Here is an 18,571-nt window from a genome sequence, read left to right on the forward strand (position 1 = left end):
GGAGCCCCCTCCCTCTTCTTCATTGGCCAAATTTGTGCCCATCTTGGAAAACTCCTTTAAATGCATGACCTAACGTCCTGATTTCCAAATAGGAAACTATAGTATAAATTTTTTGTGTCCATTTGACGACCGTTTCTTTTTTTTTATATCCTATTTAAAGCTGCTACCTTTCTTCGTTATGCTACTGCCTCATTATCTGAAAATATTATTCACTGTTTGGTAATTCCTCAAGGCATTTGGGAATTATCAGCATTTTAGTTGGTAAAAGGCATTAAATCATAGGTTAGATTCGAAGAACATACAGTACATGGGACAGCAACCATAGCCGACACAATATAAAAGGTTTTCCACAATGACATTTGTAGCATTTACTATACAGGGTGGACCATTTATATGGATACACCTAAATAAAATGGGAATGGTTGGTGATATTAACTTCCTGTTTGTGGCACATTAGTATATTGGAGGGGGGAAACTTTTCAAGCTGGGTGTTGACCATGGTGGCCATTTTGAAGTTGGCCATTTTGTATCCAACTTTAGTTTTTTCAATGGGAAGAGGGTCATGTGACATATCAAACTCATCGAGAATTTCACAAGAAAAACAATGGTGTGCTTGGTTTTAACGTTACTTTATTCTTTCATGAGTTATTTACAAGTTTCTGACCACTTATAAAATGTGTTCAAAGTGCTGCCCATTGTGTTGGATTGTCAATGCAACCCTCTTCTCCCACTCTTCACACACTGATAGCAACACCGCAGAAGAAATGCTAGCACAGGCTTCCAGTATCCGTAGTTTCAGTTGCTGCACATCTCGTATCTTCACAGCATAGACAATTGCCTTCAGATGACCCCAAAGATAAAAGTCTAAAGGGGTCAGATCGGGAGGCATTTCTTCTGCGGTGTTGCTATCAGTGTGTGAAGAGTGGGAGAAGAGGGTTGCATTGACAATCCAACACAATGGGCAGCACTTTGAACACATTTTAGAAGTGGTCAGAAACTTGTAAATAACTCATGAAAGAATAAAGTAACGTTAAAACCAAGCACACCATTGTTTTTCTTGTGAAATTCTCGATAAGTTTGTGTCACATGACCCTCTTCCCATTGAAAAAACTAAAGTTGGATACAAAATGGCCGACTTCAAAATGGCCGCCATGGTCAACACCCAGCTTGAAAAGTTTCCCCCTCCCATATACTAATGTGCCACAAACAGGAAGTTAATATCACCAACCATTCCCATTTTATTTAGGTGTATCCATATAAATGGCCCACCCTGTATATCAGGCTAGTGATTATTGGTGCTTATTTCCTACATTGTGTTTAGTTAAGTTACCAAAAGACCACACAGATTTATGTAGCATTATTAAAGAATGGGTTTGCCTGGTTTAGAAAATCCATTTTCAAATATCTTATTATAGAGGTTATAGAGGGAGAACCGATATATATAAGGGTATGGCTCTGTTCTTGCAGTCAATATTACAAAAACAAAAAAAAACGGGACCCTGACGATCCAATTATATGTCCATCGGGCTTCGTTGGGATCAGTCGTACAACAGATCCGCCCCGGGGTCTTGGCTACTGTTATGAACTAATGCCAAGATGCATATGTGGAAAAAGCTTTAGTTGGAGTGGAAAGTCTTTACAAAGCGTGTCTCTCACTCTGGGGGACCTGACATATCCGTGCACCTTTTATAACCGAAAAGGATTGTATAAAGCAGATAACCTCTTTTAAATAGAGCTGTTTCTAGATAGTGACGTGGGGGTCTATTCCTGTACAGCTCCCCTTACTTAGTGTAAAACTGTTTTCTAAAGAAGAGAAAAAAAACTATAAAGACGTCAAAACAATGGCTCTGGAGTTGAAGACAAAATTCTCTAATGGCAAGTCCAAAATTACCGTTCGTTTGTATCGGCGTGATATGTTTTTGTGTATGTAGATGACGGTGTTTTCATTGTTTCCAACGCTACATCTGATTATTACATTTGTTCCTTTTTGTTTCAGTCACACAGGAGAATTGAAGCTTCATCCCAGCTTGTACCTTTTGCTCCTCATCCTGAGTAAGCTGTACCCGTCTCCTATGGATGGCACCTATTCTACACTCAGCATGGCTCCTTTCATCCCCTTTATTATGAGGTAAGCCCTTCATGTTTAACGTCAAAATCAACATGTTATGGATAGGCAACCCTTAGGAAGAAAATCGAAATAAGCTGTTATAAGAGGAGTGTTCTAATTACTTTATTTATTTCTGCTTCTACACTTCTGTTCTGGATTATCAGACGTTCTGGATTATTGGATATCCGATTGAATTTATACATATGTTTGTTTTTGTTTATACTGAATTGACAGGTGCAGTGCTTGAACTTAAAATAACAAGCAAGAGCCAATTGTCCATTGCCTTAGAGCAGTTTAGGGTGCAATTAGGAGAAGCGAGGCTTTCAATGTAATGAGATCCCAGCACACCCCCACACAGACAAAAACCAATAAACATGGCAAGATGAATATGTGATGGGTTCCAGCTGAAGGGCAGGCAGCAAAGGATTAACCTCCTGACTACTGGCCGCCCAGCACCAAGAGTGGGATGCATAAATTCTTTGTTTTCCCTTTATTTCCTTTGATCAAGGGTTGACACCGGTTTTCACTCCTCTTTATAACTACTGCCATCATAAATAAGAATAATGGAGGTGTGCTGTGTTATACTTTCAAATCTGTCTTTTGAAGATGTTTATTAATGATTGTGAAGCCAAAAATAGTCAAAAAACTTAACTGACTGCACAGTCAACTGCAATATCTATCTATCTATCTATCTGTCTGTCTGTCTGTCTGTCTGTCTGTCTGTCTGTCTGTCTGTCTGTCTGTCTGTCTGTCTCTATCTATATCTATCTATTAATCTATCATCAAATTCAAAGAAGCTTTATTGGCAGGACCAAATACATATTAGCATTGCCAAAGCAAGTCAGAAGTAAGGGAATGAGGCATAGGGACTGAAAGGTTGGGGTATAGGGACACATCTAAAGTAGGTGTATACAAGTATATGGTATATCATGTCCCTGTCTATAGCATACAGTAACATATTGTGCCGCTATGCCCACTGTATTTTCCTATTTATCTCCGATCGATCGACCTCCGATCTATCTATCATCTCATATCCTTCTGTCTGTTTCTATCTATCTCAGATCTATCTATCATCTCATATCTTTTGGTCTGTGTCGATCTATCTATCTATTTGAAATTTGTTTTTGTTTTTTTTATTAAACTTGGATATAAACAAAAACATTTAAAACTTTGAAAAAATGTGAACATAGAAAAGTTCTGATAATAAAATTCTAGTTTACTATCCAAAGACAATTTGTGACATTGACCATGTCGACGTCTTTGGCAAAAGCAAATTTTCTATTTTTATACAAAGTCAGGTTTACATCAGAACATTTTCGGGTCTATATAAAGCTACAGAATGTACGGAATAAATAACAGAAGACTATATGCAGCAAAGGTACAGTCGAGTAGTCCAGTTAGTAGTTGTGGCCATGAAGTAGTACAGTAGCTTTCTCTTAAACAATTCTCAGAAGGCAAACCAGGCTAAGCCCTCAGCATGGGCAAAAACATGCCAACATTTCAAAGTTAGTCAATGGGAGAATTCCTATTTACTGTTGTAACACCATGGTGGGTAGATATAAATCTTAGTGTATTTTGACTATTGTGGAGTGGGAAATCTGCACCAAAGCGACTACACCTTGACAAGAAGTAGTGCTCCATACTCCGGAGGCATACTATATCTCCTGCATTGGGTCTTTGCGGAACTGGTTTCATGCTCCAGCAGGATAATGACCCAAAACACAAGTCAACGCTTTTCAAGAGCTGCTAAAAGACAAAAGAAGAATAAGTAGTGCTGACTGTCATTGACTTCCCTCTGTACACAGTGTTCCAAATTATTATGCACATTGGATTTAAGTGTCATAAACATTTAATTATTAGTTTTTCAATTAAACTCATGGATGGTATTGTGTCTTAGGGCTCTTTGGATCATTGTAATCAATCTCAGGCACCTGTGATAATTAGTTTGCCAGGTGTGCCCAATCAAAGGAAAACTACTTAAGAAGGACGCTCCACATTATTAAGCAGGCCACAGGTTTCAAGCAATATGGGAAAGAAAAAGGTTATCTCTGCTGCCGAAAAGCGTGAAATACTGCATACCTTGGACAAGGTATGAAAACATTGGATATTTCAAGAAAACTTAAGCGTGATCATCGTACTGTGAAAAGATTTGTGGCTGATTCAGAGAACAGACGGTTTCGTTCAGATAAAGGCATAATGAGGAAGGTTTCTGCCAGACAAATTAATAGGATTAGGAGAGCAGCTGCTAAAATGCCATTGCAAAGCAGCAAACAGGTATTTGAAGCCGCTGGTGCCTCTGGAGTCCCGCGAACCTCAAGACGTAGGAAGTGTGCATAAAGCTATTATTCGGCCACCCCTAAACAATGCTCACAAGTAGAAACAATTGCAGTGGGCTCAGAAATACATGAATACTAATTTTCAAACCGTGTTGTTTACTGATGAGTGCCGTGCAACCCTGGATGGTCCAGATGGATGGGGTAGTGGATGGTTGGTGAATGGCCACCATGTCCCAACAAGGCTGCGACGTAAGCAAGGAGGTGGCGGAGTCATGTTTTGGGCTGGAATCATGGGGAGAGAGCTGGTAGGCCCCTTTAGGGTCCCTGACGGTGTGAAAATGACCTCACTTTCCCCACTTTCTTCCATGGTACAAAAAGAAGAACCGTGCCTTCCGTAGCAAAATTATCTTCATGCATGACAATGCACCATCTCATGCTGCAAAGAATACCTCTGTGTCATTGGCTGCTATGGGCATAAAAGGAGAGAAACTCATGGTGTGGCCCCCATGTTCCCCTGACCTCAACCCTATTGAGAATCTTTGGAGCATCCTCAAGCAAAATATCTATGAGGGTGGGAGGCAGTTCACATCAAAACAGAAGCTCTGGGAGGCTATTCTGACATCCTGCAAAGATATTCAAGCAGAAACTGTCCAAATACTCACAAATTCAATGGATGCAAGAATTGTGAAGGTGATATCAAAGAAGGGGTCCTATGTTAACATGTAACTTGGCCTGCTAAGTTTTTTTTGATTGAAAGCGCTTTTGATTTCTGTAAATATGACCTCCTGATGCTGCAAATTCAACAAATTACCATTTTAGTTCTCTTTACAACCTTTAAAATGTTTTGATCTCTGTTGTGCATAATAATTTGAAACCGTGCATTTTGAGTTTTTTACTTCTAAAAAAAAAATCTGTTATCATTAGGAGATTTGTTCAATAAAATTCGCATTATACGCCAACGGTTGATGGCTTGAAGATTATACTGACTGTCATTTGCATCGACTATTTAGGAAAATCAGCGAACGCGGTGTGGTCATCTGACCTCTACCCCATTTAATGGGGCACTTGAAGAGAAGGAAAGCCAAGCATTCAATAACATCACAAGATACTCTTTGAAACATCCTGAAATTTTTCTAGGATAACCGGGATCATCAAATTGTGCACAAACTTATGGAGTACTTACCAGCTCAAGTGCACATACCAAATTTTGCTCCGCAAACCCTTCTCCAGAAACAGCTGTATGCTAGATAGAATAAATAATTATACGTTCTTTCCGCTCTATACTCTTGACGTCCTGGATGAATAGTTGACCACTAAGGGTTAAAATAAATGATTTACTTAGATCTGCCCATTTATTATGAGGAATAAATACTTATTTGGGAAGTGTTCTAGTGTGCAGATGCCTTGTTTTAAGCAGGTAATGCTGAACCACACCATGGCATATTACATTTTCCAATGAGGAGTAGCTTTTCATCAGTTTAAACCATATGTTTGGGCGCAACAGGCGTTGATGACCACAGATTAAGTGCTTTGCTCACTATGTCTATTAAGGGCCAAACTGCGGACACTTCTTATAGGGGGCACTCTGGAGCTGTTTATGGGGGCACTCTCATGACACTGTTTATGGGGGCATTTTGAAGGCGCGTTTAATGCTGGGAACTCTGATCATGCCCTTATTGCGGTCACTTTAGCTGTCATGTCGTCTTTCTGAAAATCATTCTTAAAAGTGGGCCTGTCTGAAATAATTGGGGGGGGGGGGGGGGGGCGGTGAGCTTTACATGTAGTATATACCGTCTGTTGTTTGTGCTCTTTTTGTTTGTAGCTACAGAACCATAGATGGAAATTCGACTGAAAACTGGGGCTAGCCATTGTAATTGCTCATTAGGGAATCGTAGGCCATGGCACATGGGTGACACACAGATTCTCCATGTTATAGTCACTCACATTTAGTTGAAGTGCTGGCACACTAGCATTAGAGATGCATCTACCGAGCACATAATCTTTTTTTGTTTAATTTGCATCTGGAGATGGCAGTAGTAGAATCCAGCAGGGAGTGAGATTTCGCCAAAATCGTATTACTTTCGCATATGAGTTTTTATTCCTCACCGTTTCTTTACGTGTCCATATTATATACATTTTGCATTACTTATTATCCAGAAAGGTTAGACGTAGAGTTCATAGAAGAACATCATGCAAATGACTTGTTCCGTATATTCCTGAGTATACAATAGAAGTATTAATAGTTCCTTCAGTTCCACTTTTTTTTAGATGCAAAAATGTTCGCTTATTTATCTAAACCCGTTAGCATCTATGTGAAGCCGACACTTGGTCAGCATTTTGGAAAGTGAAACACAGCTGCTATGGAAGACTGGTGCCCAGCTGGGGATGCTAAGGAAAGTGTAGGCAAATAATAAAAGTGCTCTCAGGAAGCTCCTGCAGGGGGATCGCTACGGTGTCCATTTTATACCACATCAAAGGGAGGAATTTTTATTTTTTAAATTCTAATCGTGGGTTAGGGTGAGATCTAAGTGTGCCAGGCTGGATGGATACTCTGTGGTGGGGACTTGAAGCTCTCACTGGCTGCATAGAGAATAATTGCTTGGTAATCGTCTTTTTCTTGAACTTGTTTAGGCTGCTTTCTTTTTACTACTGTTGACCTTGCCTGTTTGTACGTTTAACCCATATCCATGAGAACAGCCAACAGATTCACTTGGAACTAGCAACGTTCGGCAGATCTGACCATCGCGTACCTGTAATATTGTATATGCATGCCTATTGTCAGACATATGAAGCCTTTGAGCCACATACAAATATGTTGGGAAAAGTGGGTAGAGGTTTAGGGTTATGCCAAGCACGACTTGTTTATCACTTATAAATATGTCATACACTTTTTAATTTAGAAAAGCGTGCCCCCTGTTGATGAATCTTTTGCAAGCCGCACTAGCAAAGAAGACCATCATAATAAATCTTCCCCGTAGCAGGAACGAATATTTATAATAGTTAAATGGGGAATCCAATATTTTCCTTTTATTTTTAGGTTGACCTCATATCAACTTGTGGCCCCCGACATGCTCAGAACTAGTCACATGCCCCAGTGGCACATCATCCGTAAAGATGTCGAATTCTACAGATTTGATCTCCTATATGTCTGCACTAGGCTATCACATGACATCTGCACCTAGTCACCTGTAATCTCCGCTATGGATTATTGACTCATTTATACTAGCAAATCTGTACGTGATTCATCGTTGCAAGGTTATCCCAGCAGGTTCACTTTCCCCTATAAGGTTATAACATAACACTAAGAAGACTGCTGTAATCAGCAGTTTACTTAAAGGAACAACATTTTTATTATCCTACACATAGTATAGGTTGATAGAATCAGCTGTGCTTTTGATTTTACAGCATAGGTTTCAGTTGATGATTGAATTCTTTGTCAAAGGGGTTTTCCACTTTTTGCAATCACTTTTTTTAAGGGTAAATTGCCACGTCTATTGCCACGATTACTGCCGAATTTTGCAGTGGCCTTGCCGCTATTTGACTGCACCATGTGAACATACTCTAAAGAATTTCTGAAAATACCACTTCTGGGACCCCCAGCAATCATCTCTAATCTGTAGTTAAACCCAGCAACAATTGTTCAATTCCTCTGCAGTGCCCCCACAGGGGAAATGAAGCATTACATGGTGCCTATTGAAATCAATGGGCTTACTGAGTAATTCATGGACGTGTCGGGTCCGAGAGAGAGAGAGAGAGAGAGAGAGACACACAGTCTTGGTTGCTACACTCGGGTAGAGCTAATAGATCCAGCATGTGGGACTACTTTCTATTGACTCTGAATTACCTAATTGGGTATTTTAAAATTAGTCTTCTAACCTACAAAGTCCCATTACGGGACAGCAAAATGCACCGTTTGGATACAGTTAGGCCAGAGTCCATACTGTGTGGTTCTCCAATTAGTGATCAATATTTCCGTTTTGGTCTCACCTGTAACTTCTCACTCGGATAAAATATTAAATACAGTCTTGATAGATTGATTAAACCAGCCCAGCATTACCTGCAATGAAACCTAAGCATTTGCCAAAGATCATCGGGCATATTAGGGATTGAGTATGGCCAATCACTTTGTTTTTTTTAGTAAATAAACTTCTGTTACGTTCTAGTGATCTTTAAATCAAGAAATATTTTGTATCAGCTAAGCAGATTTGACCAAAACGTAGGATGCTACAGTCTTGCATAATACTTTACCATTCATAAGGGAAGTGGAGTTTATGGTTGTAAAGTAGGTTGGGTTTTCTCACAAAAATAGCTGCTGATGTAAAAAATCGTCAGCAGAAAAATATGCGTGCGGTACACCATTAAGTCAGCTCAACCCTTTGAGACGATAAATAAAAACGTTGGCATTTTATTAATATTTCAAAGTAATTCTGAATGCGGATGCATCAGGGGGACCCATGACAATACTTATCATATTGTTAGGTTTTAGCTTAACCAGTTCCCTTTCCCAAGGATTAACATAGGGTGATGGGAGGGGGGAGGTGGTCACTATTTTTTTGGGTAAGTAATAAAAAGTGCTTAAGCCAAGTAGGTTCACTAGAGAGGAGTACAGAAAATTAGAGCAGACTGGCCTAAAGCGGCCTTAATGGATAAAGTTTAGGCAAATTTGAGTAGGAAGAAAAGGATGACCCTACAAGTGCAGTTGCACACAACCGAGTGCCACTTGGGCTGTTTTTCACAGTATCCGAGCGGCACCTGATAGTTTTCACAGGCCCATTCACTTTAGCGGGTGAACCGGGTTTGTGAAAGCTGACCCGACCCTCCGATCCGTGGAAAGACAGGACATGTTCTATCTTTCAATGGATTACGGACGGGACCTGGCCGGCACAACGGTCGTGTGCATTAGGAATTCATTAACCGAGAAAGAGCTAGCAATAGGGAGTTTTGGTTATTGAGTGCACATGTGTTTGTGTAGGTGCTTTTTGGCCATAGTTTGAATGGATTACACATTATTTGGCATTAATCGAGATGGGAAAGGTGGAAAACATCCATAGAGTGCTAGTCTTTGGTAGTTCTTTTGTGTACATTTTTTTTAAAGATCAGTGTTTGGGGAGATAGTGTATGCTGGGACCACAAAAGATATGTCAGAGCTCTGTGGAAATATCTGCCAATCCATCTGCCAATGTGTATGCTTCATAGAAGGTTTTTAATCCAGCTAGACCAAACACCTCATATGTTTTCTTTTGAATCCGAGTTCTGAAGGCTCCTGGTCCCACATTATTTGAACCTATTTTGAGTATTTTTTCATTATGTAATTGTAAATTGAAGGTTCCTGAGTCATTCAATAACCTGTTGGCTTGTATTACATGTTGATTAATCTATGATTGTACTGTTGGTTATCAGGTGTCTAAGCCCCTTGGTGCCATCTTTCGTTAAGTTATGGCGCTCAGAGCTAGTACTTTGCGTCCAATGCGTCCCGGTGAACAAGTGGGCACAGAAGATGTGCCCGAGTGATCACTCCCAGTGGGGAGCTGTGATTTACAGCCGACAATCTTGCGGCCGGGATAAGCGAAAACCCTAATCTAGGCCATTCAACCCTTGTGATGTCACGATCAATAGCGATTGTGACATTTTAAGGGAGGGAACTCTTTGTTCCCTGATTGTCAGCCCTGGAGACATCAGGAGAATGAAGTATTTTTCAGCACAGGCACAATAGGTGGTTGAGACGATGGATTTTACTTAGATTACTTTCCGCATATGTGTCTTTTTAAAATTCCTTGCCAATTAAGACTGCTCTTGTAGGCTGAAGCTGAGAAGGCAGAGGAATCAACAATTAAATTAGCTAAGGATACTGCACTTCATGGAGTCAAATTTGTTATAAAGTCCTGGTTAACCCCTTCCCGCACCTTGGCGTAACTGTACGTCCAGATAAGCAGTAACTTCGCGCACCTGGGCGTACAGTTACGTCCGCGCTTTAAAAGTTAACCGCCGCGCGGCGCTACAACGCAGCGGCGGTTAACTGTGCAGGGTGTCAGCCCTGCTCTCCCCGTTGCCGATCAGCGGCCTGTCGCCGCTGAAATCGGCAATTAACCCCTTCGATGCGGTGGTCGATTGCGATCACCACATCGAAGAGGTTTACAGCGGATCGGCAGCCCCCCACATGTATTTGCGGGGGCTGGCGATCCTTATCATGGCAACCAGAGGCCAAACAATGACCTCCGGGTTGCCATGTACGGAAGCCTCGGAGGATCAGCCTCCGGCCGTTCCTCCTCTGCTTCCTGTCAGTGTGACTGTCACGTCACAATGACAGTTAGAACACATTACACTACGTAGGTAGTGTAATGTGTTCCAGCAGCGATCAGAGCTGCCAGTCTAAGTGTCCCCTAGTGGGACAAGTAAAAAAAGTTAAAAAAAGATAATAAAAATGTTTTGAAAAAGTGTCAAAATCAAAGTTAGAAGTGACATAAACAAAGAATGCTTTTTTTCCTATAATAAGTCTTTTATTATAGGAAAAAAATTAACACGTTAAAAAAAGTACACATATTTAGTATCGCCGCGTTCGTAACGACCCCAACTATAAAACTGTAATATTATTTTTCCCGCACGGTGAACACCGCGAAAAAAATAAACGAAAAACAGTGCCCGAATCACAATTTTTTGGTTACCAACCCTCCCAAAATATACAATAAAAAGTGATCAAAAAGTCGCACGTACGCCAAAATGGTACCAATACAAACTACATCCCGTCCCGCAAAAAACAAGCCCTTACACCGCTTTTTTGACTGAAAAATAAAAACGTTACGGCTCTAAGAATATGGTGACACAAAAATTAATTTATTTAATAAATAAGTGATTTTATTGCACAAACGCTGCAAAACATAAAAAAATTATATACATCTGGTATCGCCGTAATCGTATCGACCCGCAGAATAAAGTATAATGGTCATTTATAGCCCAGGGTGAAGGCCATAAAAAAAACAAATAAAAAACATTGTCAGAATTGATGGTTTTTGGTCACCTTGCTTGCCAAAAAATGGAATAAAACGTGATCAAAAAAATTTCTGGTACCCCAAAATGGTACCAATGAAAACTACAGATTGTCCCGCAAAGAATAAACCCTCACACGGCTCCGGTGGAGAAAAAATAAAACCGTTCTGGCTCTCAGAATATGGCGATGCAAAATGTGTAGTGTCCAAAAGCGGATAAGATCGGGCACCATTTATAAGTGCGACACCGGCCACATATCTGCGGATTATTATTTATTTACTGCATTATTATACCATGATGTACCCCGCACAGATAACATGTACCCTGATGTACTCCGCACAGATAACATGTACCCTGATGTACTCCGCACAGATTACATATGCCCCCACATTATAAACTGAAACACCAGTAAAACCCCAAACAGAACAACTACCAAGCAAACTCTGTGCCCCAAAAGCCAAATGGCGTCCCTCCCTTCTGAGCCCTGCAGCGTGCCTAAACACCAATTTACGTCCACAGATATGGCATCGCCATACCCGGGAGAACCCGGTTAATATTTTCAGTTATTTGTCTTCAGTGGCACAAACTGGGCATAACATATAATGCACTAAAATGGCATATGAGTGGAAAATTGTAATTTTCACTCCGCACCATGCGCTGCGCATTAACCCCTGCGCGCACCATGACATAGCATGTCGTAGTGTGGGGGGTGATGTATGGAGCGTCTCACGTAAAAAATAAAGAATTTAGAACGGCAAAATCGCTGTTTTTTTGGTCACCTTGGCTCTACCTAAAAATGTAATAAAAAGTGCTCAAAAAGTTGTATGTACCAAAAAGTTGCACCAATAAAAACGACCGCTCGTCCCTCAATAAATAAGCCCTCATACCGCTCTATTGACTGAAAAATAAAAAAGTTGTGGCTCTTGGAACGCGGGGAGGAAAAAACTAAGAAGGAAAAGAAAAAAATGGATCACTCCAGAAAGGGTTAATTACTTTCTAATGAAAAACCATTTATGACCACACGTGGGGTACAGCCGTACTCGGGAGAAATTGCTTTACAAATGTTGGGGTGCTTTTTCCCCCTTTATCCTTTGTGAAATTGAAAAAAATGCAACATTTTAGTGGAAGAAATGTCGATATTCATTTTCACGGCCTAATTCTAATAAATCCTGCAAAAGACTTGTGGGGTCTAAATGCCCACTATATCCCTAGATAGATTCTTTAAGTGGTGTAATTTCCACTTTTGGGGGGTTTCCCCTGTTTTGGCCTCTCAGGGGCTTTGCAAATGCGACATGGCACCCAAAAACCATTTCAGCTAAATTTGAGCTCCAAAAGCCAAATAGCGCTCCTTCCCTTCTAAGCCTTGCTGTGGGTCCAAACAGAAGTTTATTACTACATATGGCATATTTCCGTAATCGGGAGAAATTGTTTTACAAATGTTGGGGTGCTTTTTCTCCTTTATTCCTTGTAAAAATTAAAAATGGCTACCTTTTTTCAGAAAAAAAGTCGATTTTTACCTTTACAGAATAATTTCAATGAATTCAGCAAAACAACCGTGGTGTCAAAATGCTAACTTTACCCCTAGAAAAATTCCTTGAGGGGTGTAGTTTCCAAAATGGGGTCACTTTCCAGGGGTTTCCACTATTTTGTTCCCTCCAGTGCATTTCAAACGCGACAAGGCACTGAAAACCATTCCAGCAAAATCAGAATTTCAAAATCCAAATGGTGCTCCTTTCCTTCTGAGTCCTGCTGTGGGTCCAAACAGCAGTTTATTACCACATATGGGGTATTGCTATAATCAGGAGAAATTGCTTTACATATGTTGGGGTGTTTTTTCTCTTTTATACCTTGAAAAAATTAAAAATTTCTACGTTTTTTCAGAAAAAAGTAGATTTTCATCTTCACAAACTAATTCAAATAAATTTAGCAAAAAAACTGTGGGTTCAAAATGCTAACTATACCCCTAGATAAATTCCCTGAGGGGTGTAATTTCCAAAATGAGGTCACTTTTGGGGGTCTTTATTGTTTTGGCCCCACAAGACCTCTTCAAACCTGACATGGTACCTAAAATATATGCTAAAAAAAGAAGGCCCCAAAATCCACTAGGTGCTCCTTTGCTTCTGAGGCCTGTGTTTCAGTCCATGACCGAACTAGGGCCACATGTGGGGTATTTCTAAAAACTGCAGAATCTGGGCAATAAATAATAAGTTAAATTTTTTGGGAAAAACCTTCTGTGGTACAGAAAAAAATGTATTACAAATGAATTTTGTATAAAAAAAATGAAATTTGTAACTTTCACCTCTACTTTGCTTTAATTCCTGTGAAACGCCTAAAGGGTTAATACACTTTCTGAATGCTGTTTTGAATACTTTGAGGGGTGCAGTTTTCAAAATGGGTGATTTATGGGGACTTTCTAATATACAAGACTCTCAAAGCCACTTCAGAACTGAACTTGTCCTTGTAAAAATCGCCTTTTGAAATTTTCTTGAAAATATGAGAAATTGCTGCTAAAGTTCTAAGCCTTGTAACGTCCTAGAAAAATAAAATAATGTTCAAAAAACGATGCCAAACTAAAGTAGACATGTGGGGGATGGTAACTAGTAACTATTTTGTGTGGTATTACTATCGGTTTTACAAGCAGATACATTTAAATTTAGAAAAATGCTAATTTTTGCAATTTTTCGCTAAATTTTGGTGTTTTTCACAATTAAATACTGAATCTATCGGGCAAATTTTGCCAGTAACATAAAGTCCAATGTGTCACGAGAAAACAATCTCAGAATCGCTTGGATAGGTAAAAGCATTCCGGAGTTATTACCACATAAAGTGACACATGTCAGATTTTAAAAATCGGCTTCGTCCTGAAGGCCAAAACAGGCTCAGTCCTGAAGGGGTTAAAGGAGGAGGAACAGATGGACGTGTGTCCTTGCAGCGTTAAATCCTACTGGTATCATTAGCCTGATTGCATCATGGTCAGAGCAACCTCAGCACTGCTCCCACTCTGTGGAAAATTCCACTCAGGCCGGACTGAAATGGTCTTAACCCAATCAACATTCCCGGCCAGGGTACATTAAGGAGAACGATAAAGCAAAACACTTTCTTTCCCACTCTAAACAAACCGTGCACTCGTCTACTCTCAGCAAAACAACAAAAGCTGAAAGCTAATGGTTTACAAAAGGCAATCTCTCCTGCAAAGACGACTATGTCAAAGGGAAGCAAGAGGAGGCTGGAAAAACATTATTTCTTTCTAAAGATCTCCATGCTTGATGACTGTTTTGTTTTAACTAAATCTACTGAAACCGATAAAAAAAAATGTTATCAAGCCAATAGTGACTACTGAGATTCATGATTCACAGAATGGTTTCACGATGATTAAAAAGGAAATGTTATGTCCTTCTAAAGTGCCACAGGCAAAACGAAATATTTATGGAGGCCTGACATATCCAAATCATGGCATAAAGTACAGGAGCAGACTTTAACTACTAAACCCTCACGAAGAGCACCGTAATAACGCTGGAATAAAAAGAATACTTTATTATGTTAACTATAGCTCCAACATATACCAGAACTCATATCATTCCCTGTTGCAGTGGGGCTAACAATAAAATTTTTGTTACCTAATTATACATGCAGATTAAAGGGTAACTAAACGTTCAACAAACTTCTGACTTGTCATAGTGACATGTTTTGATTGGTGGGGGTCCGAAGCGGCAGAAGTGCTCGTGTCAGCGCTCCGCTTAGTTTCTGTCCGGCTTTTTCCGGAAAGCCGATGTATCGGAGTACAGGCTCATAGACTTACTATTGAGTCCGTACTCCACTACATTGATTTCCGGAAAAAGCAGATAAGAAGCTAAGCTGAGCGCTCACACCAGCACTTCTGCAGCTTCGTTTTAGCGATTGGTGGGGGACTCAGTACTCGGACCCCAACCAATCAAAACTTCTGACGTCACTATGACATGTCGGAAGTTTGTTGAACGTTCAGATACCCTTTAAAGTCATTTCATAGAAATCCGGATATTTTCTTGGAGTTTTATAAGAACCAGAGTACCCAAAAGGCTCCCACTGGGGGGGACATATAATGTGCACAAAGATGTTGCACTGAACAGATTCAAACCTATGGCTGTATTGTATGCTGTACTACACAGGGGTATACACAGATTAACCCCTTAAGAACATGGACTAGTTGGCACGTTCAGGACGCAGCCCCATTTTTAAAATCTGACGTGTCAATTTATGTGGTAATAACTCTGGAATGCTTATACCTATCCAAGCCATTCTGAGATTGTTTTCTTGTGACACATTATCCTTTAAATTAGTGGTAAAATGTTGTTGATACATTCAATATTTTGTGAAAAACACCAATTTAGCAAAAAACTGCAAAAATTAGCATTTTCTCAATTTAAATGTATCTGCTTCTAAGACCGATAGTAATACCACACAAAATAAATGCTAATTAACATTTCCCATATGTTTACTGGCATAATTTTTTGAACATCCTTTTATTTTTCTAGGACGTTACAAGGCTTAGAACTTTAGCAGAAATCTCTCACATTTTCAAGAAAATTTCAAGGCTATTTTTAGAGGGACGAGTTCAGTTGTGAAGTGGTATTGAGGCGCCCATAAATCGCCCCATTTTAAAAACTGAACCCCTCAAAATATTCAAAACAGCATTTAGAACGTTTATTAAACCTTTAGGCGTTTCACAAGAATTACAGCAAAGTAGAGATGAAATTTACAAATTTCATGTATTTTTTCAGAAATTCATTTTTAATCCTTTTTTTTTTTCTGTAACACAGAAGGCGTTACCAGAGAAACACAGCTCAATATTTATTGCCCGCATTCTGCAGTTTATAAAAATATCCCACATGTGGCCCAAGTGTGCTAATTCACTGAAACACAGACTTCCGAAGCAAAGGAAGATTTTGGGGCCTTCTTTTTATTTGAATATATTTTAGGCACCATGTCCAGTTTGTAGAGGTCTCCAAATCAGTGGAAACCCCCCAAAAATACACCATTTGGCAAACTACACCCTTCGAGGAATTTATCAAGGGGTATAGTGAGCATTTTGACCCCACAGTTTTTTTTTGCTGCATTTAGTGGAATGAAGCCGTGAAAATGAAAATCTAAATGTTTTTCCAATAAAAGGTAGAAATTTTTACAAGGCATAAAGGAGAAAAGAACTCCCCAACATTTGAAAAGCAATTTCTCCCGATTACGGCACTACCCCATATGTGGTGATAAACTGCTGTTTGGACACATGGCAGGGCTTAGAAAGGAAGGAGCACCATTTGGCTTTTTGAACTCAAGTTTTGCTGCAATGATTTTCGGGTGCCATGTCGCATTAGCAAAGCCCCTGTTGGACCAAATCAGTGGAAACCCCCCAAAAGTGACCCCATTTGGGAAACTACACCCTTCAAGAAATTTATCGAAGGGTATAGTGAGCATTTTGACCCCACAGGTTTTTTGCGGTCTTAGTGGAATTAGGCCGTGAAAATGAAAATCTAATTTTTTTCTAATAAAATGTATTTTACATTTTTACAAGGCATAAAGGAGAAAAAGCTCCCCAACATTTGAAAACCAATTTCTCCCGATTACGGCAATACCCCATATGTGGTCATAAACTGCTGTTTGGAGACACGGCCGGGGTCAAAAGGGAAGGATCACCATTTGGAGCTCAAATTTAGCTGGAATGGTTTTCTGGTGACATGTCACGTTTGCAAAGTGCCTGCGGGACCAAAATAGTAGGAAACCCCCAAAAGTGACCCCTTTTGAGAAACTACACCCCTTAAGGAATCTATCTAGGGGTATAGTAACCATTTAGACACCACTGGCCTTTTTCAGAATTTATTGGAAATGGGCCGTAAAATTAATATCAAAATTTTTGCCACTAAAAATTTGAATGTTTTTATTTCCTCAGGGATAAAAAGGGAAAAAGCACTCCAACAGTTGTATAGCAATTTCTCCAGAGTACAGAAATACCCCACATGTGGTCATAAACTTGGACAAATGGCAGGGCTCAGAAAGTTAGGAGCACTATTTGGCATGCAGATTTTACTGGATTGGTTTTTGGTTGCCATGTCGCATTTGCAAAACCCTAAGGTACCAGAGTACAGTGGAAGCCCCCAAGAAGTGACCCCATTTTGGAAACTACACCCCTCAAGGCATTTAACATTTGCCTGGACATATGACAAAGCTCAGAAGTGAAGCGCAACATGCGCATTTGAGGTCTATTTTGGTGATTTTCACACTATTGGTCCACAATTGCAGGGCTCCGAGGTCAAATAGTAAAACAAACCCCAAAGTAGTGACGCCCATTTTGGAAACTACACCACTTGAGGCATTTTAAGGGGTGTAGTGAGCATTTTTTTTCCCCCACAGGTGTTTTTCCATTAATAATTAATTTGCAGCAGATGGTGCAAAGTGAAAATTCCAAATTTTCCGCCGATGTGCCATTTTAGTGCACAATATGTTGTGCCCAGTTTGTGCCACCAAAGACACACACCTTGTGAACTGCTAAGCTGGTTCTCCCGGGTATGGTGATGCCATATATGTGGACGTAAACGGCTGTTTGGGTACACTGTAGCGTTCAGAAGAGGGGGAGCGCCATTTGGCTTTTGGAGTGCAGATTTCGCTTGGTAGTATTTGGTTTTGGGGTTTTGCTGGTATTTCAGTTTATAATGTGGGGGCATATGTAAGCTGTGCAGAGTACATCAGGGTATAATAAGAGGGTATAATATTGCGGTAAATAAATAATATTTCAGAGATATGTGGCCGGTGTCTCACTGATAAATGGTGCCCGATCTTATCCGCTTTTGGACACTCTGCACATTTTGTGTCACCATATTCTGAGAGCCAGAACTTTTTTATTTTTCAGTCAAAAAAGCTGTGTAAGGGCTTGTTTATTGCGGGACGGGTTGTAGTTTTTATTGGTACTATTTTGGGGTACATGGGACTTTCTGATAATTTTATTCCATGTTTTGTGAGGGGTGGTGATAAAAAAAAATAGCGATTATGGCATTGTTTTTTATTTTATTTTTTTGCAGTGTTCACTGTGTGGGAAAAATAATGTTACTGTTTTATAGATTGGGTCGTTACGGACGCGGTGATACCAAATATCTGTCCTTTTTTAACGTTTTCATTGTTTTCTTATATTAAAAGTCTTATTATGGGAAAAAAGGCAGTGTTTGTTTTTATTAACTTGAAA

The 18,571-nt window shown here is 39.9% G+C and overlaps 1 protein-coding gene across 2 annotated transcripts in view; it reads left to right on the forward strand.

Moving 5' to 3' along the window:
• THADA (THADA armadillo repeat containing) overlaps window positions 1-18,571 on the forward strand; it is a 479,325-nt gene that overhangs the window by 239,873 nt on the left and 220,881 nt on the right. For both annotated transcript variants that reach the window (XM_075863236.1, XM_075863235.1), the window contains exon 28: window positions 1,997-2,128. In XM_075863236.1, coding sequence (XP_075719351.1) covers window positions 1,997-2,128 — 132 coding nt within the window. The remainder of the gene's footprint in view (window positions 1-1,996; window positions 2,129-18,571) is intronic.

The sequence above is a fragment of the Rhinoderma darwinii genome, chromosome 4 (genome assembly GCF_050947455.1).
Source record: "Rhinoderma darwinii isolate aRhiDar2 chromosome 4, aRhiDar2.hap1, whole genome shotgun sequence".
Classification (NCBI taxonomy): Eukaryota; Metazoa; Chordata; class Amphibia; order Anura; family Rhinodermatidae; genus Rhinoderma; species Rhinoderma darwinii.